The sequence below is a fragment of the Podarcis raffonei genome, chromosome 3, assembly GCF_027172205.1.
Source record: "Podarcis raffonei isolate rPodRaf1 chromosome 3, rPodRaf1.pri, whole genome shotgun sequence".
Classification (NCBI taxonomy): Eukaryota; Metazoa; Chordata; class Lepidosauria; order Squamata; family Lacertidae; genus Podarcis; species Podarcis raffonei.
In genome coordinates this window covers 10612004-10638341 of record NC_070604.1, presented here as the reverse complement: position 1 = coordinate 10638341, position 26338 = coordinate 10612004, and the positions used below count along the sequence as shown (strand labels likewise).

General features: G+C 41.4%; 1 protein-coding gene and 1 long non-coding RNA gene across 3 annotated transcripts in view; both read right to left on the bottom strand.

The window, feature by feature from the left end:
• Positions 1-26338, bottom strand: part of MATR3 (matrin 3) — a 31956-nt gene that overhangs the window by 2445 nt on the left and 3173 nt on the right. Inside the window, exons 2-14 of one of the 2 annotated variants that reach the window (XM_053380498.1) lie at positions 23000-23099; positions 18937-19991; positions 13948-14009; positions 12030-12071; positions 10458-10558; positions 7836-7888; positions 5338-5463; positions 4606-4731; positions 4310-4480; positions 3602-3733; positions 1965-2008; positions 1510-1879; positions 191-536 (exon numbers count right to left, since the gene is read on the bottom strand). In XM_053380498.1, coding sequence (XP_053236473.1) covers positions 191-536; positions 1510-1879; positions 1965-2008; positions 3602-3733; positions 4310-4480; positions 4606-4731; positions 5338-5463; positions 7836-7888; positions 10458-10558; positions 12030-12071; positions 13948-14009; positions 18937-19830 — 2467 coding nt within the window. In that variant the 5' untranslated portion in view covers positions 19831-19991; positions 23000-23099. The remainder of the gene's footprint in view (positions 1-190; positions 537-1509; positions 1880-1964; positions 2009-3601; positions 3734-4309; positions 4481-4605; positions 4732-5337; positions 5464-7835; positions 7889-10457; positions 10559-12029; positions 12072-13947; positions 14010-18936; positions 19992-22999; positions 23100-26338) is intronic. The other variant, XM_053380499.1, reaches the window with a different exon arrangement.
• LOC128409956 (uncharacterized) lies at positions 12179-12752 on the bottom strand. The gene is made up of 2 exons (XR_008329350.1): positions 12667-12752; positions 12179-12609 (listed from the first exon to the last, which is right to left on the bottom strand). It is a non-coding gene; the product is annotated as an uncharacterized LOC128409956 (long non-coding RNA).

The window sequence follows — 26338 nt, the reverse complement described above, 5'->3', positions numbered from 1 at the left end:
ATGGCTTGGCATAATGTGCACATGTGTTGTATTCTATTTAGTGATTTAACAGTTTGTGCCCATAAGGTTTTGATGACTGAGCCTGAACTGACTGGGAATTCTAAGCTAATACCTCTTTAGGAAAGGAAGTCTCTTTCTTGTGGTCCATTTACAACACACGTTACATTAGAGGAGTATGAAATATTCTTACCAACAGGAACACTTGGCTGATACGGTCCAATCCTATTTTCATCTGGAGTGGCCTGTGCGTCACGGGCACTTTCTTGCCCTTCTGTGTTTTCTTTTTTATCTTGTTCTTCTGACAGTGTGCTGTCTGTCACCTCGGATGATTCTGACTTCAAATTCTCATTTTTAGCACCATTTTCCAGTGCCTCGTTTTCTTGCTGCCCTTCTTCTGTGCTTACAGTTTCTGTTATGCTGCCCTCGGTTTTTACAATACCAGATTTACGTTTTTGGTGATCTAAATCTTCTTCATCACCAACTTCATCTAGAGTCACAAAGCCTTCCATGCTCCTTGGAAATCCACCTACATGTCGCTATTGAGACAATTTATTTTTATTACATTAGATATGGCTTTTCTCAAATCAAGCTATCTCATTTAAAATACACACTGAAGTCCAACAGGGTAATTCCATCACATGCAAACACCCACTTTTATTTCCCTCTCTAGGAAGTGCTCCTCAAAAGAGATGACTTTTGGAGCGGTGGGGTACAAAAGACTATGCCAATGGCCACAGTTTACCCCCAGCCACAGTGCAAAACTGGGTCAGGGATCAGTATCTCCCCACTTTGCAAGCAACAGGAATGGGCAAGGAGCACAAGAAGGAACCATGTAGGCAACAAACTCCCACAAGGAAAATGTTCTTGTGGCGAAGGTTAGCACTACGGATCTGGCACTTTCCTTGAACAAATACTACTTATTTATTTGCTTGCACTGGTGAAAGAGTTCTCTCCAGATCCCTAGGGCAGGGTTGCCTCCCTCCTAAACTTGTGACTTGCAAAGTTTAGGTTTGTAATTCATTTGAGTACCCTGCAGATGCACAGCTTGTCACTACGTATCTTTGTTTCATGGTCAGAGATGAAGCAAGCAAGAGACTTGCACATGGTCTCAAGAGTAAGCAATAAAATGAGGAAAGTAAGACTTTTTACAGGACAGGATACTGCTGCAGACTACAGTCATCTATACCAGTGTTCCCCAACCTTTGGTCTCCAGCTGTTTTTGGACTACAACTCCCATCATCCCTCGCTAGGAAGACCAGTGGTCAAGGATGATGGGAATTGTAGTCCAAAAACAGCTGGAGGCCCAAGGTTGGGGAACACTGATATACCACCCAAAACAGCTATGGGGTGTATACACACAGACTACACAAGAACCTTCCTTTCTGAAACCCTTATTAAGATACCACGTTATGAGGAGCAGCTTTTCTCGAAAGGCAGAAAGTTTTTTGTGGCAAGAAATAATCTTGTGGTGAAGCATAAACTTCTTCCAAATGATTGTTTTCTCTTTACCTTTTTGAGTTTTTTTGCCGCTGATGTAGCTGTAGCATTTTCTTCGGGTTTTGCAGTAGCATCATCACCTGCTGCCTCCTTTTGTTCAGAAGCCACATCACCTAAGTTAGCTACATCCGCATCATCTGCAGCTGAGCTTCCACTCTCTAGTAATGCTGCTGCCTCCTCCTCGTCCACTAATAGTTCATCTTCAGACTCAAGGAGTAAACTTGGTTCCTCCTGGTCTGCCTGATCATTGTCCTTTGTATCTGCCTCATCTCTCTTCTCTTCTTTATCTTCAGTGCTATTGCTTTCCATTTTCTCATTATCTTCAGGCTTACATTTTTTCTCACTTCCAGAGTCTTTGCTATCTGGAGAAAGACCTCTTTTTCTATAAAAAAGAAAGGGGGAAATCTTGCTTACCCATTTCCTTTCTGTATTTTTAAACAAACTCAAGCTACCAGAAAGATTATTACCTTGGTTTATCTTTCTTCAGCAGATCTACTCCTTTGTTGGGAATCTGTAAATAATAATAATAATAATAATAATGTCAGTTGGTTAGAGCGTGGTGCTGATAATGACAAGGGTTGCAGGTTTGATCCCTATAAGGGACAGCTGCATATTCCTGCATTGAAAGGGGTCGGACTAGATCAGGCATCCCTAAACTCGGCCCGCCAGATGTTTTAAGACTACAACTCCCATCATCCCTAGTTAACAGGACCAGTGGTCAGGGATGATGGGAATTGTAGTCCCAAAACATCTGGGGGGCCAAGTTTGGGGATGCCTGGACTAGATGATCCTCAGGGTCTCCTCCAACTCTATGATTCTATGATAAAGGTCTTTGTGGATTTCTGTATTAGGAGCTGCGCACAGCTATTCAAGTGAAAATGGTTCCAGTCTTCAAGGCATATGAAAACACAGCTGAAGTAAGAACTGCCACAAACTGCAGGACTTCAGATATTTTCTTATATGCACCATGGTATTCAGGATGGGGCTTCTCCCTATTCTTATTAACTATGAGCGGTAACCATGTGGATGCCAGATGTACAGGATGTGGAATTATGTCTCTCTGTCTATGAGCTAAAGGAACAGGAAAAACTGCATTTCGTATGAGCAGAACTTGTGAGAAGTTGTATAATCACCGTTACCAAGAACATTCAGCACAACAGTTGAAATTCATATAAAACATTTTTTAAAAGGAGGAAAAAAGCATTTCCCCAAATGTATCAACACTGGTTCTGCCTTGAATCAGTCTTGAATTCTTCAGCTATCTAATCAAGGGTGTGGCATATTTGCTCACTATAGCGAGCATCCCTTTCCATCTCCAGTGAGCATGACAAGTGTCAACCTCCTCCCAAAGGCTGGAGGTGAGAGGGACCAAAGGATTGACTCTATCCTCATGCTGTGCTCCTAAAACTCAAACATGACAGGACGCTCCCCATTTCTCCAAATCCCTAGGCATGTGGCAGCAACACTAGTCAGAGGCTTTTACACTAACTACAGTGGTACCCCGCAAGACGAATGCCTCGCAAAACGTGCAAGACGAAAGAGTTTTCCGTTTTTTGAATCGCTTCACAAGAAGCTTGCTTCTTGCGAGTTTTTCCCTTTTTCTTAAAGCCGCTAAGCCGTTAATAGCCGCTAATCCGCTAAGCAGTTAATAGCCGTGCTTCACAAGACGAAAAAAACCGCAAGACGAAGAAACTCGCAGAACGAATTAATTTCGTCTTGCGGGGCACCACTGTATTAAGGAAACATTATACACTTTGGTTGTTTTCAACCAAGTCCTACACAGAGTAGAAAATGTCAATGTCTCCTGATTGTTCAGTCAGGGCAAGCATTTCCATTTGTCACGTGGAATGACTGCCCCCTTCTCTCATAACACTGCAGACCAGATCTGGAGGAAGAGAGTGGGGATGGGGCGCTTTGTGCTGGTTTCCACTAGCACACCAAGTTATTTGAATATGGGCCACTTAAATTAATGAACCTAAGTTAGTCAATGTTCATTCAATGGGTCTACTCTTCATAGGACTAGTGTGGAGTATCACATTTCACATTACATTACTTACTGAACAAATACTCAAAATGAAAACTTACTCCAGCACATGGTACCTACCCTTAGTACTAGTTTCTTGTATTTTTCAGACAAATCTACTTTCACACATCTTCCCTGGAACCAAAGAGCTTTGTTGGAGCAGTGCTCCATCATTGCTTCAGCATCTTCTCTGGTCTCCATTTCTATGAAAGCCTATGGATGAGAGTAAAGAGATTTCAGGGTCCAATATTTCAATAGGATTCTCCTACAAAGTTAAACCTAGGTAATTCACTACAATTACAGAAACCCCGCTGGTGGAAGGATAAAGTTGATGAGCTTGCTTTTTGCCTCAAACTCTTGGAAGAGGGGTGCCTAAATGCTTTCTACTCTATCAGCCAATGGAACTCGCAATGAAACTCACAATATAGTGGTGTCTTGTACCAAAATAGGCTATAAAGATGAGCTGTGGAGAAACAAGTAGACATGTGCTGGCCCAGCTTCCATTTTCCACCCCCAATCTTGCCTAATACCCATGGCTCTTTTGCCTCGTCTATTCACACATAGGTATGAAACATCTTTTACAAGAATTTACTCAACATCTATTTGTGGGGAGCACACACCCATCTCTCCATGGAAGAGATGTTGTAAGCCTTAGTTTCAGTGTTTCATGTAAGCACCTATTTTTCTTCTGTGTTGTTACCAAAATGCTTAAGAATGCTTTACTAAAGAACATTTTACTAAATATACCTAAGGACTGGTTTCTAGTTATGCAAGCATTGTATGAATTACCTGACTCTTCATTCTCATCAGTATGTAATTCTGTATTTTTCCATAGGGCTCAGCTAGTTTAAGTACAGCATTGTCAGAATATCCTGAATGCGGGAGATTGCTGAGATGAATCACACGACCAAGTTCTTGTTTTGGAGGCTCAAATTTTTGGTTAGGCTTCCCTTCTGGTTTCTAAGAAGGTTAGAGAATATTTCAGTAATCCATTATATATATATAATTAGACCTTAGTTTAATGTTAGAAACTAAAGCACAGAATACAGATTGTACGTTACAAGTGGAAACGCAACTGACTTTACCTTTATTCTTTTATATTTCTGCGATAAATGGACTCTCACGGGTTTGCCAAACACCAAGGCTGGGGCTGCTGAATAATACTCTACTGCAGCTTGTGCATCTTCAGTAGTAGACATTTCAATGAATGCCTGAAATTGTAGAAGATAAATAAATTCTGGTGTCCCTCTTGAAGAGGAACTATGTCGAAGAATGAAAAATGAGCAAAAATGAAATACATAAAATACTGTAGCCTTTAAGCTGTCAAGGGAGCATCAATAAGTCCTGTACGTTTTCTATAGCATTTCTAAAGCAGGGCTAAGTGTTGCAAATCCAATCATCCTCCACTTAATAATACTGTTATTTGCAAGCCACTCTAGGATCCTTTCTGGATAAAGAATGGGAAACGAATACTTTAAATAATGTTGAAACATCTGATTTTACACCAGGAACAGGCAACTGGATGTTGAAAACTACTTTAAAACAGCTTCAGTCATGCATATTAAAGTTTCTTCTTGCAACTATTCAGATTAGAAAATTACTTTGACATCACAAAGCCTCGGCTCCCAAGTACAAGAGAGGGTTTGGGGTCATACACTTCCCCCTCCTGCTTAAAATTCTGATTGTGCACAGAGGCACCGTAATTGCTGCAGTTCAAGAAATTGCTTGTCAAAGTAGGGTAGAGCAACATTTGAAGTATTCCCCCCCCCCAAGTAATGTCATGCTGTAACACTCTTCTACATGATTTTAACACTTACTTCATTAATTTTGTTCAAGATTAGGTGATTTGTAATTATTCCAAATGGTTCAACAAGTTGCAGTAGCTGATATCTCAGGTTTTTCCCTCTCTGAAAATCCATGATGTGCACAACTCTGCTTGTTTCCTGTTAAAGACAAGTAGTAGCATTCCATAAATTTAATTGTTAAGCTAAGTAAATGTTAAAATAACCATCCCATTTTGGAACATGATCTCTTCTGGCTGATTTTGTGATGAACCAGTCAATGCCAATATTTAAAAACAGAATACTATTGCCTTTCATCTCAAATTAGTCTGAAGAGTATGAAGCAATGGGTGGGGGACCTAATTAACTGGAAAGCAAACGGTCTCAGAAAGCTTGCAGATGTTGGCCTTAACTGTAAAAAATGTTGAATAGAGACTTGAGAAAAACCATCACTGAGATCTTGACCATGCAAAAGGGTCTCAAAGTCAGTTAATGTGTATCATGTTCTCAGCTGTTTGGGCTGCATTACATTAAGCTGCAGGTAAACACAGGCTGCAGGCTCACATGGTAGAATCCTTTTCCAAACTCTTTTCCTCACCATACTAGTTTTTAAAAGTGATTTTTAGTGGAAGAACAATGATGACAACATCCCACTGATATAAGAATCAGAGACCCAGGGTGTATATTTTAACCAAGTTTCAAATACTAATTGCCTTGAACCTATTAGAAAGATGGAATGCTTAACTGAGTAGTTTTATGTATAGGTAAAGGTACCCCTGACCGTTAAGTCCAGTCGCGGACTCTGGGGTTGCAGCACTCATCTTGCTTTACGGGCCAAGGGAGCAGGTGTACAGCTTCCGGGTCATGTGGCCAGCATGACTAAGCCGCTTCTGGCGAACGCACGGAAACGGCGTTTACCTTCCTGCCGGAGTGGCACCTATTTATTTACTTGCACTTCGTGCTTTCGAACTGCTAGGTTGGCAGGAGCAGGGACCGGGCACCGGGAGCTCACCCTGTCGCGGGGATTCCAACTGCTGACCTTCTGATCAGCAGACCCTAGGCTCTGTGGTTTAACCCACAGCGCCACCCGCATCCCTTTTATGTATAGTTCCTGTGTTGCTATACCTTACAATCCCTGTGCTCTCTAAGCCATAATCAAGAAATCCTATCTAACCCTGAAAGTGGCACAAATGGTCACTATGGATGTTGTTCCAAGCTTGTTTTGGCAAACCCAATCTCTCCTTGAGGTTTCCTGAGAGGCTCAGAGAAAAAAAGGGGCAAAAGAGTGAGATAGAGGATGTAAACAAGATCTTAACACAGGATTGGTTACTAGAGCAATGTGTGACATCCGTAACCTAACATGGTCAAATGACCTAGGCACTTGTGGACATCCTAAGGTAAAAGCAATAGCGGGGGAGGGGGAAAGAGCTGAAAGCAGGGAGACGCCATACGTGTCTACTGTCCAATGATTTGTGACCTTTCTTGACGCATGTAAAGGGGATGTTTTGTGCCTAAGAATGTTTTATAACTATTTGTGTGCTGTGTCTGAACTACAATATATAAGCTTTTGTTCTGGAGTGCCTTGGAGCAGACTTTTTTAACCGGTGTGTTGAGTTGAGCTCTGTCCTATCGCTGTAATAAAGCTGGGAGCCTCCTGGATGCTGTACTTGAAATTACGTTTCCTTGGTTCTGTGGTTGATTTAAAAGGTGGTCCCTCACCTGGGTAACAAACTGAGTGGTATAGAAGTGAATTCTTTCCACACTGCAGCCTGGGCACAACTGACTACTTAAGTGAGAAGTAATAATAATAATAATAAATTTTATTTATATCCCGCCCTCCCCAGCCGAAGCCGGGCTCAGCGCGGCTAACAACAATAAAATACAAAAGTACAACACAAACAACACTCTAAAATCATTCATTATAAAATTAATTAAATTCAAGCCACTGGCCACCATTGGGCCAGAGCTCCACGAAGATTGCCGAGGAAGGGAGTCAGGCTGTGCCCTGGCCAAAGGCCTGGCGGAACAGCTCTGTCTTGCAGGCCCTGCGGAAAGATGTCAAGTCCCGCAGGGCCCTAGTCTCTTGTGACAGAGTGTTCCACCAGGTCGGAGCCACAGCCGAAAAAGCCCTGGCTCTAGTTGAGGCCAGCCTAACTTCTCTGTGGCCTGGGACCTTCAAGATGTTTTTATTTGAAGACCGTAAGTTTCTCTGTGGGGCATACCAGGAGAGGCGGTCCCGTAGGTACGAGGGTCCTAGGCCGTATAGGACTTTAAAGGTTAAAACCAGCACCTTAAACCTGATCCTGTACTCCACCGGGAGCCAGTGCAGTTGATATAGCACTGGATGAATGTGATCTCGCAGCGAAGACCCCGTAAGGAGTCTCGCTGCAGCATTCTGCACCCGCTGGAGTTTCTGGGTCAGTCTTAAGGGCAGCCTTAAGTAGACCCTCATTAACAATATTTATTGTCTAAAACAACCACAGACACAGTGGAAATATCTGTCTTTATAGAGCAGTTCCTAAGTCAATACTAACCACTCTGCCTTTCTGCAGGTGCCTTGGTCCTTGCATACTTCCATTTCCAGACCCTTAAAATAAACACATTGGGGGAGAGAAAAGGAATGGGGTGGGGGAGAACAAAAACAATGATTATAATTCACAAGATTGTTGGCACTGTGACATATCACAACATCAAATTCTTTCATATATGTTGCAATCTTGCGTAGAGCAAGTAACAAAATGTGGCCTAGTTCAGTAGGGCACTGAATGCAATCAGAGGCGAGATCCAGAACTGACCCATCCTTTGTGGGTCATTTCGACAGCTGGGTTCCCCAATCTGTCAGTCACCAGACTCATATGACAACAGGTGATTCAAAGTGCAAGCTGCAAGAGCAGACTTATCTCTGATTTTAGCACTGTGGTGCTTAGCACTAAGATTGGAGGTAAGCCGCTCACTGCTCTTTGAGTTTGCGTTATAGTACTGCTATGGATTTCTTGAGATTCCCAGTTTCTGACTTCTGATGTCCTAAGCACACCCAGCCCCCAATGAGGAAACATTATTGGAAATTTTATTCTTCACTGGCAAAGCACTTGGTTGCATCAGCTCCTATGGTGCAAGAATTACATGCACCATTCCTACTAAATAGCTAATTCTTCAAGCTTTTGCTGATGATCAGGACAGTTGGAGCAACAGTGCTAGCATGCCTCCATCAGGACATTAAAAACCCCTCTTTTCTGATGCAGTGGGTGCAAGCAACCATCGACTTCTCCTGTGTGACAGCTCCAGTTGCTCCTGTCGCTTTATGTCCCTTGTTGTCCTTGGAGACAGTGGGAGGGGGGATGGAGGAGATTCTAATGGCCCAACTCTCTCTGGTCTGTCTCTTCAATCGATGCGTTATTCTGCAACTCAGGATGCGCCTGCGCAACATCCTGTTGGGAATCTGCATACGTGCAGCTACACACACAGAGTCAATTAGGGTTTGGCTGACAGCCAAGGCAATGTGAAGGAGTACCGTATTTTTCGCCCTATAGGACGCACTTTTTCTCCTCCAAAAATGAAGGGGAAATGTGTGTGCGTCCTATGGGGCGAATGCAGGCTTTCGCTGAAGCCTGGAGAGCGAGAGGGGTCGGTGCGCACCGACCCCTCTCGCTCTCCAGGCTTCAGGAGAGCCCCAGTGCCAGCCCCACAAGGTCAGGGGACAGAGGGAGGCGGAACGCCGCCATCCCGCTGTCTCCTGAAGTGATTTGGAGGCTGACGGCGGGAACCCCGCTGCAAGCCCCGCAAGCTCCGGGGACAGTGGGGAGGCGCAGCGCGTCTTCCCGCTGTCCCCGGACCTGATCTGAAGGCGGGCGGCGGGGAGAAGAGCGCTTCTCCCCACTGCCTGCCCCGCAAGATCCGGGGACAGCTGGGAGGCGCAGCGCGTCACCCTGCTGTCCCCGGACCTGATCTCAAGGCGGGCGGCGGGGAGAAGAGCGCTTCTCCCCGCTGCCTGCCCCGCAAGCTCCGGGGACAGCTGGGAGGCGCAGCGTGTCTCCCCACTGTCCCCGGACCTGATCTCAAGGCGCTTCTCCCCGCTGCCGGCCCCACAAGCGCCTGGGGGGGAAATAAATTTTTTTTCTTTATTTCCCCCCCAAAAAAACTTGATGCGTCCTATGGGCCGGTGCGTACTATGGGGCGAAAAATACGGTAAGTCTGCCTGGTGATACAGAGGCATGGAGACAGCTCCACGATTGGTCAAGCTCTCTCACGGGAATAATGATTAATGGCCTACTAACTGGAATGTGTGTTAGTACGAGTTCGAGTGCAGGAGTTGTGAGTCATGTATGAGAGAAAGCTAGCTAAAGATCCGTGTTCTGTTCTGTTCCTGTAAATAGTCCACTGTATATAATAAACACCTAACTACAAGTTCCTGGTTCCTGCTTCGTCTATCCTGTCTGCAGCCAAGTTGCCAATTGCTTTCGTGAATTCTGCATTTACTCTGCTAGGTCTGGCTAAGGTCCTGCAACTAGTCAGAAAGTTGCGAAACACCAATAGGTTTTGTCAATAGTCCCCACCTTCTCTTCCCCCATCTCTGACTGCCCAGCCTTGTCCTCTTTCCTCTGCTTCAAGGGTGGCATAAAGGTAAAGGTACCCCTGCCCGTACGGGCCAGTCTTGACAGACTCTGGGGTTGTGCGCCCATCTCACTCAAGAGGCCGGGGGCCAGCGCTGTCCGGAGACACTTCCGGGTCACGTGGCCAGCGTGACAAAGCTGCATCTGGCGAGCCAGCGCAGCACACGGAAACGCCGTTTACCTTCCCACCAGTAAGCGGTCCCTTACTGCTAGGTTGGCAGGCGCTGGGACCGAGCAGCGGGAGCACACCCCGCCGCGGGGATTCGAACCGCCGACCTTTCGATCGGCAAGCCCTAGGCGCTGAGGCTTTTACCCACAGCGCCACCCGCGTCCCCCAAGGGTGGCATAGAACCATGCAAATCACTGGCGCCTTCCCCAGATTTTCCTCCTGCCCTATGCCCGTGGTTTCGACTCCTGCTTATCCCTTACACTTGGATCTTAAGACATTTGCACAGCACAATTCCCTACTGACCAGCAAAGCGTACTATATATAGCCAGGAGCTACAAGTTTATGAGTCCACTTCAAGATGCATGTCATATTATTACCTCTTGACCCAGCTGGTGGTCCTCCCAGATGAAATGGTGGTGGTGGTGGCCCCAGAATTCCTGGGGCAGGATTTGTTGACTGCAACATAAACGGATCACCCCTGGAAGTTCACACACAAAAAAATGAATCCACATTAACCTTCAAATAAAATATTTACATAATCTTCAATCTAGTTTTGAATACAAATGCAAAGATGTCAGACTAAAAGTCAACAGGAGGTGAGCCGGAGTCCCACCACATCACAGTTTACTTTATGTGCAGACAGTCGTGGGTATTTACTCTGCAGGCCTTTGCACGCAAATTTCAGATAAGCTTGTAGCCAATCCATTTACACATCACTTCTGACAGCGATATTCATGCATGCAGTTTGTGTGGAAACGTTCTAACAGGCGATATTAAAAACATTCTACTAGACTGAATACTGTTCCATGAGGATTACTGGCATTACTAGAGAAGCTGCAGAAGAGGATGTGATATGGACTGGGAGTAACATTTTGAATATCTGACAATTTTAACTCTTCTGATTACTAAAAAGTGATCCAGTGCCTTTCAGCAGGGCAATGAAATAGAGCCATTCACAATTACGCTTGGTCTAGCAGCATCTATTTTTGACAGGATGTGTCCTGGCTAATTAACTCTAGGGTGAATGACATTACAGCTGGTAATTAGACCTGTGAGAAAACGTGCGTGTTGCAACTCTCTCCCCCTAAAAGCCACCTCAGCTGATTCATGAGTGTCTAACCTTGGAGTGTACTGTAAATGTCAAGGGAGGATTTCATGGGGCTTCCCCACAGATTTTCCTGAGGAGTGTGTTTGTGGAGAAAACCACATACATGGCTGCTGCTGCTCAGATGGAAAATGCTGCAATGTATTCAAATTTTGCAAGGTGCTGGCATTATTATGCCATGTAGATGCAGACTTTAAGGTGGAAGTGGGGAAGCTCAGGTCCAGGAACCAAACCTTCAATGGGTCTACCATGAGTAAAATGTAGTTGAATGCCACCTAAGTGGCTTAGGGTGGAATTCAATGTAGCAATGAGAATACAGTGGTACCCCGCAAGACGAATGCCTCGCAAAACGAAAAACGCGCAAGACGAAAGAGTTTTCCGTTTTTTGAGTCGTTCCGCAAGACGAATTTCCCTATCGGCTTGCTTCGCAAGACGAAACTTCTTGCGAGTTCTTGCGAGTTTGTTTCCTTTTTCTTAAAGCCGCTAAGCCGTTAATAGCTGCTAATCCGCTAAGCCGTTAATAGCCGTGCTTCGCAAGACGGAAAAACTCGCAGAACAAATTAATTTCGTCTTGCGGGGCACCACTGTATTGTTTTGCCAGCGCAAGCATTTCAGCTTGCTTGAGGGAATGATATCCCCCTTCCATTCCATGTGTGCTGTTCTGGAAATATACTCCCCACTGTACTGCTCAGGTTCAACCTAAGTAGATCGTTTTCTAATCACCTAGCACTGAACCTCAGTACTATACTAGGAAACTACTCAACTAGCTCTAGAGCTCATCTGTTATCATGGTATTGAGAGAAGCTGCAAACTTGTTTCCTTCTACTTGGTAGTCTTTACTTACATTCCAGGTCCAGAATCACTTTCAGGGTTCCATTCAGGATAGCTTTAAAGGAAAACAAAGTCTGTAAGATCACTGTCTGCAACTCATATTGGGGCTGGAGAGATACTATACAGATATTTGCCACCTTAGCACATTACTTTTTTAAAAGAAATGTATTCAGAGAATAAAAAACCTCAGCATTATTAACCTTATCTTATTTCAGATGAATTATACCCAATTGTGTCCCTTTGCTGATGAAAGGTTCCTGTATAGAAGCTTTCATGAATAGAAAGAGTAAGAAAATTTCAGGTTATTCCTTCTTTAGCCTCTCAAACTTGCTCCAGAGGGCTTGGGAATAATTTTGCTGATGGAACAGAGGCTACTGGAAAGGGGGAATTTGTGAACCTTGCACCCCCTCCTTCCATTCATGTAAGTCTCCACTGGCCTGAAAGAGGCTTCTGTCACTAGAAAGAAACTGTTAAAATATATCTGAAAGTCATATATATAAAATGTATCTGAACTGATGAAACGTATCAGTTAATGTGAAACCAAATGGCCACTACAATCCACCTTTAGCTTCCAGAATCCATTGCATACATACCTGGAAGTGAGTTCTGTGGATATCGCAATAATGTAAGCTACTCTGAATACTGTATACCATTTGAACCTGAATTGTAAGTTTGCTAACATCAATGCCACATCTCAAGGCACCCTGAGATTTTATGACAGAATACTCAAATTCACTTTTAGTCTGGTGAAAACTGATGAGGAGACTTGGGAGATTTCTAAAACGAACTATTATCCATGAGAGAATTATATTAAGGGTATGGAGAGAAATTATTTCCACATACTCTACATGTTAAAACTTGGGGTCATACAATTACAACCGATTTGCAGCAGGTTTCATGTCAATATATTTTCCCCTTAACATTAATCTGTAAAACTGATTCCCATGGAATATTTCCATAGTCGCTAATATCGGTCCTGTATACCTGAAGTAGTGTCTCCACCCCCATCATTCAGCCTGGACACTGAGATCCAGCGCCGAGGGCCTTCTGGCGGTTCCCTCATTGCGGGAAGTGAGGTTACAGGGAACCAGACAGAGGGCCTTCTGGGTAGTGGCGCCCGCCCTGTGGAATGCCCTCCCATCAGATGTCAAGGAAATAAGCAGCCATCCTATTTTAAAAAGACATCTGAAGGCAGCCCTGTTTAGGGAAGTTTTTAATATTTAATGCTGTATTGTTTTTAACACTCGATTGGGAGCAGCCCAGAGTGGCTGGGGAAACTCAGCCAGATGGGTGGGGAATGAATGAATGAATGAATAAATAAATAAATAATAACTATAGATGGCTTTAAAGAAGAGTGGTTTAACAAGATATGGAGCGAGATCCAATTTTGCACCAGCAGTTGGGACATGACCTCCTGGTCTCCCACCTGCAGTTCCCCAACTCTCCACAGCATATTTCAGAGGCACATGGGAAAGGAAAGACATGGGAAGTCCAGTATGTAGGCAGGCTGCCATAGCTGGCTATCACCTGTAAAATGTTTATAAGTCTGGTGAAGAGCTCCAAGTCCATAACCAACCATCCACATTTCTTTGTGATATTAATATGGACCTCACCCCCAAATAGTTAGATATGTAGATGTCAGTCAGGTGTGAAGGTTAGGGCTTTTTATGCAGCTATTGTATTGCTTTGCCAAAAATGTCAGTATAATATCCTACAAAAGATAAATGGCTTCATGGAATGTTTCAAACAAATCTAAAATAGTACGCCAAGTGTCAGCTTGAAAATGTGATCTATTCTTGTTTGTTGCTGGAGCAGTTTGAATAAGCTAATTGTTTTCAAACTTTGTATATTGTAACTTTGAAGTTTCCTGAAACAAATATACATTGCAATTACAATGAAAAAGGGACATTTAAAATCATTTATATCCATACATTTCCAGGAGAAGTTGACAACGTCGACTGTGTGTTGCTCCATTGATATGCTGGTTCCACTCCTGCAGCAAAAGTACAAAGTCAAAATTATCGACAACAAAGTTATTTTAAAACTTACTTCAAACACCTACGGAATCATTTGCAAGTCAGCCAAATTCTCACGTGTAAGTGAATGAATGCCTTTATCTTAGAGGACTTGAATCATGATCAAAGGGGTACCAAAAGTGTCATCCAAACAAAGACAATCAGAACTCCAGTGTTTTCTGGAAAAAGTGTAAACCTGAGTGTTAAATCAGCCATCTAACTATGCAATCCTATCCATGTATCCTCTGAAGTAAGTGTTCAGTGGTGCTTATGCCCAGCTAAGTGCACAAAAGAGCCTAACTTTTATGTCCCTCTTTTTGACAAACATCAGATTAGTTTGTATCCAATTGTAGCTTTGTGCCAGTGGGAAGCACGTTAGGCAGCCAATTCACATCATATGTGCTACAACGCTGCATAGTATCAGATACTGTTACAGAGGGCGCCCAACTCTTCAAGAGCAGATTTTCAGGAGACAAGGGGAGCTGTAGTGGGTGAATGGGAAATACTGAGTGAAACTCATTGTGTGTAAACTGAAGTTATTCCCCACTTGTGCAAAGCCTCCATTGGATGGAACCTACTGCTTATGAGTTTTGCATTCTAATGATTACAAAAAGTTGGAAAAGGGGCTATCAGGATATAAAACAGAATATTCAAAGAACCCACATTCTGGCCACCCTTAACAAAAGTACATTTCCACTAAGATAAATAAAGGTACCCCTGACCGTTAGGTCCAGTCACAAACGACTCTGGGGTTGTGAGCTCATCTCACTCCATAGGCCAAGGGAGCCGGCGTTTGTCCACAGACACCTTCCGGGTCATGTGGCCAGCATGACTAAGCCGCTACTGGCGATCCAGAGCAGTGCACGGAAACGCTGTTTACCTTCCCGCCAGAGTGGTACCTATTTATCTACTTGCACTTGATGTGCTTTCGAACTGCTAGGTTGGCAGGAGCAGGGACCGAGCAACGAGAGTTCACCCCATAGTGGGGATTCGAACCGCTGACCTTCTGATCAGCAAGCCCTAGGCTCTGTTGTTTAGACCACAGTGTGATCAGTGTCCCTACTAAGATAAATAGTTTGCTGCATTTCCAGGCTGGGGAGGAACAACTGAATACTGTGGCTGCTGCACAGAACAATACTTTTAGGAGGAGAAGGAATAGAGATGCAGCAAGAGATCAGATTTCTTTTCATTATTTTCAAGACTCTGCTAATAAGATAGCATGCCTTATTTTGTGTTGTATCATTCAGAAGACCAGTAATGAAAAGGAGAAAGAATGACATATACTAATCATGCTTTAACATCAACCAGTTCCTTCACTAGCTTTTAATCCCCGTTTAACATTAAAGACTAACACAGTTAGCCATAGGTAAGTGACCAGGAATGGTATTACCGTATTTACGCGAATGCAACGCACCACTGAATGTAATTTGCACCTAACTTTTCAACCAAAAAAGTATTTACTGGCAAATGTAAATGTGGCTTCAAATCTAATGCACACCCTAATTTTCGCGATGTAATTTGGCCAAAAAAATGTGAGTATTACATTTGAGTAAATATGGTAACTATCTAGATAGGTCTGTGGCAGGGGTCACCAACTTGAGAAGTGGCATAAAGTACAATACCGGCCCCTGATAACCATAGGCTTTGATTTTTAGGACATTTGCAATCAATGGCTGATTCATGAAAAGCAATGTGCTACAGATTCATGGGTACAATTTCTCATATTCAATGCTTTTTTGCAATCATAAGGCATTTAATATATAAACTTTAAAATACAGAAGACCTACTAATTTCACACACAATTTAAGGTGAAAGGACATCAACACTTGGTTCCCATATAAAACAGGATACCCAGCCTAGCTGTATCAATGCCAGCATTCAATAGATCACCAGACATATGTGTCTGATTACCAAGCAGAGAATCCTGAGTAAATGGGAGTTTTCCTGGTTCTTTCTTCAATTTGATAAAGCACTCCTGACTAACCCCACTACAGATTATATTAGCAGTGATATTTGATTAACAGAGGTAGGGAATAATTAACTGTTACTTCCCACCTCTCCCTCCCAAGAAAAGATAAAACATTCTTCAAAAGCCACAGCCTTTTCCCACTAATGCATTAGTAGTTCACCTGTTTGAAACAGTTGAAGCTTTTCTTGCTCTAATTTAAATACCCCAAACTCTACACATAATTTTTTCCAGACAAACCAAACTGTTGAGTGTCAAAACCTATTCATTCCAGATTCCCAAATCCTGCTTACTAAATTATAATTATAATTATTATTATTATTAATATTAATTTTGTATACCATCGTCATCTGAAGATCACAGGGTGGTTCACAACATAAAAATACACAATAAAACCACAGAATACCTAATAAAAAGCTTTCTTCAAATAAAAGTTGTTTCAATACTGCACTGTTCAGGACTTAGAAACTCAAAGATTTAAATCCCAAGCCTGAAACACTAGAGCTTTTGTGTGGGTGGGTGGGTGGGGGAGCTAACATCTGAAATTACAGCAAGATGTTTCTTCTAGTCAGAACAAGTGTAAACAAGAAGTTGTCTGCTGAAGTGTGCAACTAGACATGACTGGTGACATCCATCTAAATCATACTTTGAAATCAATGGCCCAGAGCCCAACGATTTCAGTAAGTCTACTCTGATATCTACTCTGATAACACTGGATATCACTCAATAGACAGATGACTGGACACACACACACACACACACCAGACACCAAGGGGTGTGTGGGTGTGCATGCTTATCTGATGAATGGGGAAGGGGAGCCCTGATGAAAACTGTCCACAATGACGAGATGGCACTTCAGCAAATAAAGTGCTGAGTGGCAGGATAATTAATTCCCCTCTTCCAGCTATCATATGTAATCTGGCCCCATGGAAGGCACGCCTGGAAGCTTGGCTATGTGGTTTTTTCCCCCCCAAGTGAATTTTTATTGTTTTCCTTACATATTCTTTTCCAACAAATTGTAATAACACCCTACATTCCCTTTGACTCTGCCGAGTCGCGACCCCTATGTGTTTTTAGCTAGATCAGTCTCAAATGAATTTACTGTACTGTCAGTGGAGTTTTTTTTTTAAGATGACAAATACAGTACTTAAAAAACCTGATTCATGGCATGCATGTATTAGGAAATTTCCCATAATTTCACATGCTGATTGCATAAGTGCTTCCACTTAAAAAGTTAACTTTAAACTTCCAGAAAAGAGACGACAACAAAAAATTAAATTTGTATACTGCCCTATACCCACAGGTATATAGTAGGTCTAACATAACCTATGTTAGAAGATTTCCCCCTTAAAATGTGTCCCTCTCCTCAGCAGAACTGCTTGCACTAAGGAACAAAACTGGCAATGTAACTCTTAATTCTAACAATACAAAGGTGTTTTAACATGCATTTTTTCTTTCAATGATACAAATTTTATAACGTAAGTCTTCTTCAGTTGAGAACAAATTGTACTGCATATTGATTTCTGTCTCCTCAACTTTTAGCAACATCTTTCCATTAAGGTTTTTGTTTTTTAATCAGTGCTATAAAAGCTTTAACTGCTTTAAACATTTAACAATTAGCTGAATTCTGCATGTAGAGTTCAGAATGTATAACCTTTGAATCAATCAGTGAATATACACTGTGATGAAATTATAGACTTTAATATGCTGAAGAGAAATAGATGTTTTGAGGAAAAGAGCTTTTGTCCAGAAGAGTAGGTTTAAGTGCACAATGGAACATCACAAAAATGCCATTTTAAGATATTTTCTGTTGCTAGTGTTTTAAATAACTGCATCCTTTAAACTTCTGTAGATCTGAGATTCACCTCAGTGTAACCCATAAAGACTTCAAATTAGGTATTGTTGGTAAGGAAAAAAATGTGAATTTTGATATGTTGATAATCAAACAGTAAATAAGATGAGCAAATACATTTCATTTTTTCACTATTGCTAAAACAGATTTGTTTCATAAAGGTATTTTCTGAGAATACAGTTAGTGACAACCCAATGAAACCAACTTAAGAACACAATGTGCATGCTTACCTGGAATTCTACGCATCATGCTTTAAAAAATAAAAGCAAGGACAGTATCCAATTGACAAATAGATGACTAGTTTGTAAAACAGAAAATCTGAATACAGCTACACTAGGACACTTGCTATTTTGTTCAAGAACCTAATTACGAAGAATGAAGTTGGATCAAAATTTTAATAAGGAACTAATCTTATAAGTAGAGAATGCCAACAAGAGCATGATATAGCACAGCAGCAGACTGATGTTTCTGAGATTTTAAAAAGGGATAGATGCAATATGTAATAATAAAAAGTGACTCTGAAGTGTTTAAGAAGGTTGTGAAAGGGGAGGAAAAAATGAGAAGTCTCAGACACAGTATGAAAACAGTTTTTAAAGTGACTTTTAAAAAGAATGAACTCATTTAAAAATGTGAGCTGCAATCCTATAATTCTTTTCAAGGACTCTACATTAAGCTTTCTGGCTGGCCATGGACAAGAGGGGGAAAAGCAGAGTTGTGCAAGGACATATCTTAACTACAAATCCATCAGCAATCAAGACAGATGGGAAGGAATGCTGAATCTAGCCTCTTGAATAACTGCAAACCAAAACGAAAAACCTCTGCACCAAATTAAGTTAAGAGACTATGCAGATGCAAAATATAAAATAGACTAGATGATAACTGACCTGCAGTTAAGCCATATGGGTGAATCAAATATTAATGTAAAGCCCTGGTTTAATGTGTTTGCTAATGACGCCCTGAAAATAAACCATGTATCAAACTCTTTTGAGTCCTTTGTGCGAGTCATCAGAACATAGAAAGTGAGGCAAAGAAACAAGCAACAGGGACTACAAAGTAAAGAAAAATAAGCATCTGATGCTTAACTCACCTTATTGGAATGAACAGGCAAATCACAGATAGAGCACAGATGGGGATAGACCTTCGGTAAGAGTCCATGGAAGTCTTCAACATTGCTATCTGGAGGAGCACCTCTCTTTTTCTCAAAGAGAGATCTCTCAGGGCCGCGACCCATCCTCTCATACTCACTGTCAAATTTACGATACTTATGCGAGGCTTCACCATAATAAGAGTCGTCCCTATACCTTTCTCCATCTCTTAATCTGTCATCTTCATAATCCATTCTGTCATAAACAGACTCTTGAGAACGACTTCCATGATCATAGTCAACCACTCGGTTGAGACTAGAACCACGATCATCAAAGCTATCTCTTCTAAAATGCCTTTTCTCTTCCCAATCATCCCTAGGAACTCTGTACGGTGGATCCCGTGCAGCTGATCTGCCATCTCTACCATAACTCAGTGAAGGGCCTTCTTCAGCTCTCCTCCTTTTAAGTTGCAGAAGTATTTGAGGCAAGTTTTCAGGAGTGATCTTGTCCTCAGGGTAACGACTCAGTTCATCTAAGTCTCTAGCAGACAGACCAAAGCTGGCCAGAATGTTAGTGGCCTGCTCGGCATCTCCGCGGTGCTGAGAAGACAGAGAGAGTGGGCCTCTACTTCCAATGTTAAATATAGACTGTAAGGCATGGGAAGATGCACTAGCAGAAGACAGTGCACTATGAGATCCTTGTTGATTCAATGAAGAACTCATTCCAAGATTCATTAAGCTAGCAAGGCGTGCAGTACCCTGGTTCATCCTCCCAAGAGATGCTGGCACACTTAAAGACTGAGTAGCAGCAGCAAGAAGGCCTATTCCTGCAGACAGGTCACGTCCATGACCTTGGGAATCCCTACTTAGAGATGATTGGTGGAACGACTTGGACATTGCTGAACTATAGATTGTCTATTATGGATCAAACGTTAGAGATGTCTGAAAAGAAAGCTCACACTAGAAAGCTAGGTAAACTTCACTTCAAAAAGGTAACGCCAAGAAAAGGGATCAATAATGACTGTAGATCTTCTTCAAGCTGAGAACACCAGACAAGTCTGTAGAAAAACAAGCAGTTTTAGTCATAAATCCCTGTATGAAGATGCAGTTTTAAAATGTATGCATCATGTTGATCTAAAACCAATTTAAGATCTTACATGGTTTTTATTATGTAATGTCAACAGACTGAAGATGCAACCCAGAACCCTATTATACATAGCCCTCAGGTGAAAATCTAGCTTTCCCCCCAGATAAGCACCAATTGTTGCCAATCAATGTGCACTTTTGTTTTGATGAGAAATTATACTCAAGCACTGGTTGTACAGAACCGTCTGTTTTCAAGCCCCCTATTGAATAGCAGGGTGCATACATCTTATGTTACTGCTCTGGATTCCAGGAAAAAGACAATACACCAGACATGGAACCAAGAAATGTAACTCAAATTGTTGAACATTAAGCCTATAGGGGAAATGATAGCAGGAACTTAGGAGTGGCTGATATCTGGACATGCGTCTAATGAAAGAGTTACTAAGTGAGACCAAATAATTTACACTCAGTAGAACTGAATTAGTACTGTAAGATTTGTGAAGGAAAACAGATTTAAAGTTTGGTAGAAGCACACAAGACCTCTCATTCAAGTAATAGTTTATATGTTGTTAGTACCACATGTGAACTGTACCTGCATATTTTTAACATTACATTGTGAACATGGCAGATTAGTCTGCGCTAAGATTTCAAGCCAACCAAGACCAGACCTCATTAATACTTGAATTGGGAAACTACAATTTTGTTTAAAGAAGAGAAATGCTATGGCACTATTCCAATCAAGCAAGTTGTTCAACTGTTATCTTTCAGATGAGACTTGACTGTAAGCTATAGCCCACAGGTGGGAGTAAGTTTCCCATGACATGACTATTCTTTTAACAAGCCCTTTTTTTATTCTTGCGGTGCTTATCTAGGTCTTCCTATGCCAACAGTGAACATTAAGAAGCCCACGTGTCTCTCTACAAAGTCATCTTAAAAGAAGAGAAGAGCTCATGAGATTTTTCTAAAGTACCCAAGAGTGAAAGTTTTATAAACTTCCACAGAAAACTGAGGCCTCAAGTTACTCAGGCACTTCTGAAAATCCCACTAACTGGAGTCTTATAATACTCAGTATTCTACCTACAGAGGAATAGTTTAGGGATGGGCAGAAGACTAATGAATGTTTTCCATGGTCAGTTCTCCAATTAGCAGGGAAAGATGACAAAACCTTCAGGCAAGTTTTAATGAAATGTTCATTTTCTTAGAATTACCTATTATGTTTCAGTTACAAGTGAAAATGTTTTACTAAGGATCTGATTAACTTTGATAGTGTTAAGACGCTAAACCATATAGATGGATATTTATATTGCCTGAAAACCTGTATTACATGCGCACTTTTATCATCTGCGAAGAGATAGCACAGGGGCTATTTTAACACACAGCTCTCAAACACTGTGATGTAAATGGTTACTTATCATTAACTGATTACCAGTTGTGTCACTAGTATAGCAACAAGAATTTTCACTGTAACGTCCAGTTACATTTTGTCAAATTGAGTACCATGGGCGTGGGGAACAAATGAAAAGCATTGATGCAAGTGTAGAACTAGAAGGATGGTCCAGATATTGCAAGTGCAGAGCAGATGTCAACAGAAGTAGAAGAGAGAGCAAATGTCAAGTGAAAAGAACACCATCCATACCAGTGGCAAAACAGAAAGAATTTCTGAGCAAAATGGTATTCTAACAAGTGTGCATGAGGTGCTGGCAATCTCATGCTCAGCAACAGCACCACACACAGTTTGAACAAGAACTTTCGTTGATCCCAAGAAAAAGTTTTTCAGGCTTGTAAACAACCACTAGTCTATTGAGCAAGTGACTCACTCTCAGACTAGTAGGTGCCAGCCACAGTAGATGAATTATAAAGATCACTACCAAGCCCAGGTAGCGTTCTGTACACATGTGGATTATATAGCCAGCACCTTCCCTTGCAGAAGCAAAGCAACTGCTTGTTTTTCGGATTCCGTTACCTGCGATGACAGAGGTCAGTTGGAATATTTGTAATTTAATAGCTCACCACCTAACTTCCCAGAATCCTGCTTGATCTGAGACTTAAGTCATCAGCAAAGGTTAGTAAATAACTATGGGTTGTAGGCAACTAACCTCTACTCACGAGTAGAACTATTGAAATTTATGAACCCAAGTTAGTCATGGCCATTAATCTCATTGGGTCATTTACTCTGAGTATATATTAGCTGACTACAACCGTATTAATTTAATGTATAGAGCTGTCTGTAGTTAACAAACTGGCTAGAATCAAAGAAAGGGGCCTAAATCATTATTTTTTTAAAATCCACACATTTCATCTTTGTAGATGTGCATGGGTCATCTACAGTTATACAGTGACGCAGGAAGGCTCTGCAAATACATAGGTGCCCTGGTACTGCAAGATTTATTCAGACAGAACCTTGAATTAGAAACAGATGCTGGGACAATGCACTACAAGGCCTGACTTGCATTAAGCCCTGGAGGGTGCAGTGGACCTACTACCAAAAGCTCTTTTTGTTAAAATGTAAACAGGCTCTTGTTTGGAAGAAAGGTGAGAGTAACCATAGAAGCCTGATATTCAAGTTCAGTCATAAAGGAAAGGGATGTCAACCTTTAGATTAAAAGACATGACATAAACAAACTTATTTTAAAACAGTGCAAGTCTGAGCCAATAATGACTTTTTCAGGTGTTTCAGCAGGCTGGCTTTTCTATGTGTTCCTCTTTCTGTAGTGTGGATGACTACCTCTCTGAAATTACTTCAAGGAAACACCGCCAATTGTGTGTTTTTCTTTGATTTTTACATTTGCAACCCCAGAACAGTTCCTTAAAGGCCTAAAATACGGATTCTGAGAAGTATTTTCAAGTCCACATATAAATGGGCAGACTTATTTGCAAGGCTGGTTATGTTCCTTACAAAATTCAGAACTCTACACCTCTGATTTGAGTTAGCTGCTGAAGGTTTTGGACAGTATCAGACCCAGGAGCATCTGAAGAGTACCTCCTGACAGAGTTGGGCTGGACAGCAGATGGTTTCACTGCACAGCCTGGTTTCCACACAAGGAGCGACTGCTCAGGCTTATTATGAAAGCGATGTTAACCTACAAAGAAAAAGAAGATATGAGAGAAACAAGCCTTAAAAACAGAACACTAAAAAGAGGTAGTGCATTGACAGAAATTGAGTTGGGGAAGAGGGAATAGCGACAATAGCGACAATACCCCCATAGAAATAGGGCCACTATTACTTCTCTGTAGTTCAGCTAACAGTACAATCCTAACCGTATCTTCTCAGAAGTTTTACTGAATTCAGTGGGGCTTGCTCCCAGGTAAGAAGAGTTGGAATACAGCCTAACTTTATTTTGAAACACATGATTAAGGAATATGAACTAGAAAGAAATTAGGAAGATATCTTTAGCATTCTTACGGGTATTTCTTCTAGTATCCTAAAAACAAGAAGGAATGATAAGGCTATCAATGGCTACTAGTCATACTGGCTTACATACTTCAGTATCAGAGCAATCTCTCTAAATACCAGGTGCCAGAGACCACAATGGGAGAGGACAATTGCACTCATGTCCTGGTTATGAGCTTCCCACAGGCACCTGGTTAGGCCCTGTGATAACAGAATGGTGGACTAGATGGGCCTCTGTGAAACCCAACACACTCCCTTGAGAAAGGAGCTGCTAAGCTTATGCCAGCATGCGGTTTTCTCCACTTTTTCAAGTTTAGAATCTGATTCAACTTCTACAACGCAGTTTCACCATCTCATATGAACAGAAATCTTGAGGTAGTAGTAGTAGTACTTGAATCCCCAACGAATTTGAATACAGCTGCTGTTAAGGGGAAGCACTACAGGGTAAACTGCAAAAAATACTTGTCTTACAAGAGATGCAAGCTTTTATTGGAGAGTCTGTCAACAACAAGTAATTAGAATTGTGATGAATCTACATGGCTCAGAGCATGCTGGGATGTGAATTCAGGCAGAGAAAGAGGCAAACACAAATAGGAGGCCAAATTCTCTCCCACGTTGAATGAAAGTAGTCAACTGCCAGTATTTAGGTACTCTTTTAGTCAAGTGTCACGATGGAACCTCACACCATTTAAGGTTCAGAAGCAGATACTACAAGGGATGCAGAGAAACAAGATCTTCATGTGGTGATTCAGTCCCTCTATTAGAGAGATCTCTAAAAATATGTTTGAGAACATAAAATACACCATTGCAATCACCTAGCAAAGGATCCTGGAATAACATCACTAGTTTTTAAGAACCTGAAAAAGAGATGCATCACATAAGTGGGCCATTGCTAGTAGCTGCTCGAATAGAACTGGCTGAAAACTGGAAAGTGACAACTTCATAGGAGCAAAATGTACAGAATAATATGAGAGCATTTAATTACAGGAAAATTTACATCTCAAAGGAGTATAAGAGACAAAGATACATTCTATATGGCATCATTTTATGTCTTATGCAAAAAGAAAAGAAAAAAGAGAGGAAATGCTCTTCAGAATACAGACTAACTTAATTTTGTCAACCTTATATATTTTATCAAATCTTGCGTACTACCATAAGAGCCTATTTTGAATTGTGCCCATTTTTAAATGGGAATTATCAGTTGAGGTTGTATCTTCTATATGTGATATGTATGTCTCTGTGAAAAAGAAACTCTGCATTTCACATGCAAACACCTGATGTTACAGCCATATTTTTTAACCATAACCACCTGTGAGCTGCAAATAATTTTATGCAAATGTTTGTAAGTTAAACATAATCAAGAACATTCAGTTCTTTCTTCATCTTTGGTACAGCCCTTTCAAAGGCGGTTCAGATCAACTTAAAAAAGAATCCAATAAAAACCAGCAGTAAAATAGTAAATATAAATAAAACCAGCAATTAAATTATGCTTAAAAGCCCAGGCCAACCATAATCAGTTAAAATTAGATGCAAACAACCAGCTCTTTAGCATCCAAACAATTGAGGTAGTTCACTTCCTGCAGGAGCAAGTTCCATAATGAAGTAGTCAATAATGGTTAATATTCAGAATATCTATTTAACAGAACTAAGAAAACCTTATGCAGAGCAATTCTTGGCTTTTAGGCTGGAACCCTAGGGACAGCCTAAATGTAAACTATTAAAAAAATTAGCTACAGTAAAATAAGTGTGTAGATATTATACAGTTATAGTGCAGTCTAGGGTGTGTCCATTTCTACATTAAGCCCATCTATATACTTACCAAGAATTATGCAAGACTAGAAAGCAATGGATTCTATTTGTGGTTAAATTAAAGACTTGATTTGCTTCACAGATACCTCAGTCCCTTTAACAGAAAACTAAGGTAGTGATGAGTCTTAGCAAAAGTGGAGCCAGAATACGGTCACTGTGAAACAAGAGGGAGAAATCACCATGCTCTGATGAACTGCAACATATGCAGAAAGGCAACCGAAAAGTTAAGAGACCTAAGGGGGGCCACCCCTCCCCTTGTAACTCAATTTGGACCTCCACAAGGCACAATATGTTTTGAGTGCCAGCTGGAAAACAAAAACACAAAACTGGTTGGGAGTAGAGGGGAGAAAGAATGGTTTGCTTGTAGTATCCCTGAGCAGGCATATTCCTCTCAGGGTTTCAGGATACACAGTAACATTCAGGGTATCCTCAAGAATTATTGGTATTCATTTGGCTCAAGGAAAAAACAGATAAAGTAGTTCAGCCTCCTGATGAGGAAAATAAACAGATTTCCTAAGAAAATGATCCAATCATTGACTGGTATGCCCTCAAACTCTCCACCCCCAATCAAAATGGTTGTTTCCTAGCCAGTGCAAGACCCTTGCTCTCTGTAACCCCCAAATGTAATCTTGAGCCTCCCACTTCTTTGACCCAATTCCTAATATGCAATTTGGTTTATTCAAATCTGTGAAGTATGGGTAACCAAATGATGTCTCAAACCCAGAACCCTTGATAACCAAAAAACACAGATGTGAAAAGATGAAATCTAAAAAATTCAGAAAAATGGCCTCTCCCCACAAAAACAAAGGAAATGTTGGACATTCTGTAGGAAACCTTAGCCTTGTTGAGGAAATAAAAACTTTAGTACTGCAGAATCATGGTTACAAGAATCTGCACAAGAAAAGAAACACTGAAAGTGGCAAAAAAAACCTCAACGTAGCTGCAAGACAAACCTCAAACTGGCGCCAAATAGATATTACTGAGTTGGAAAAATACTTTTTAGACCATCTATTGAAATTTCAGATCCAGAATTCAGAGAATGCTTTGCTGAAACAGAATTATTAAGCTTGGCAAAAATATTGTCAAATCACCTATACCATTGTGGTATTCTATTTTTAT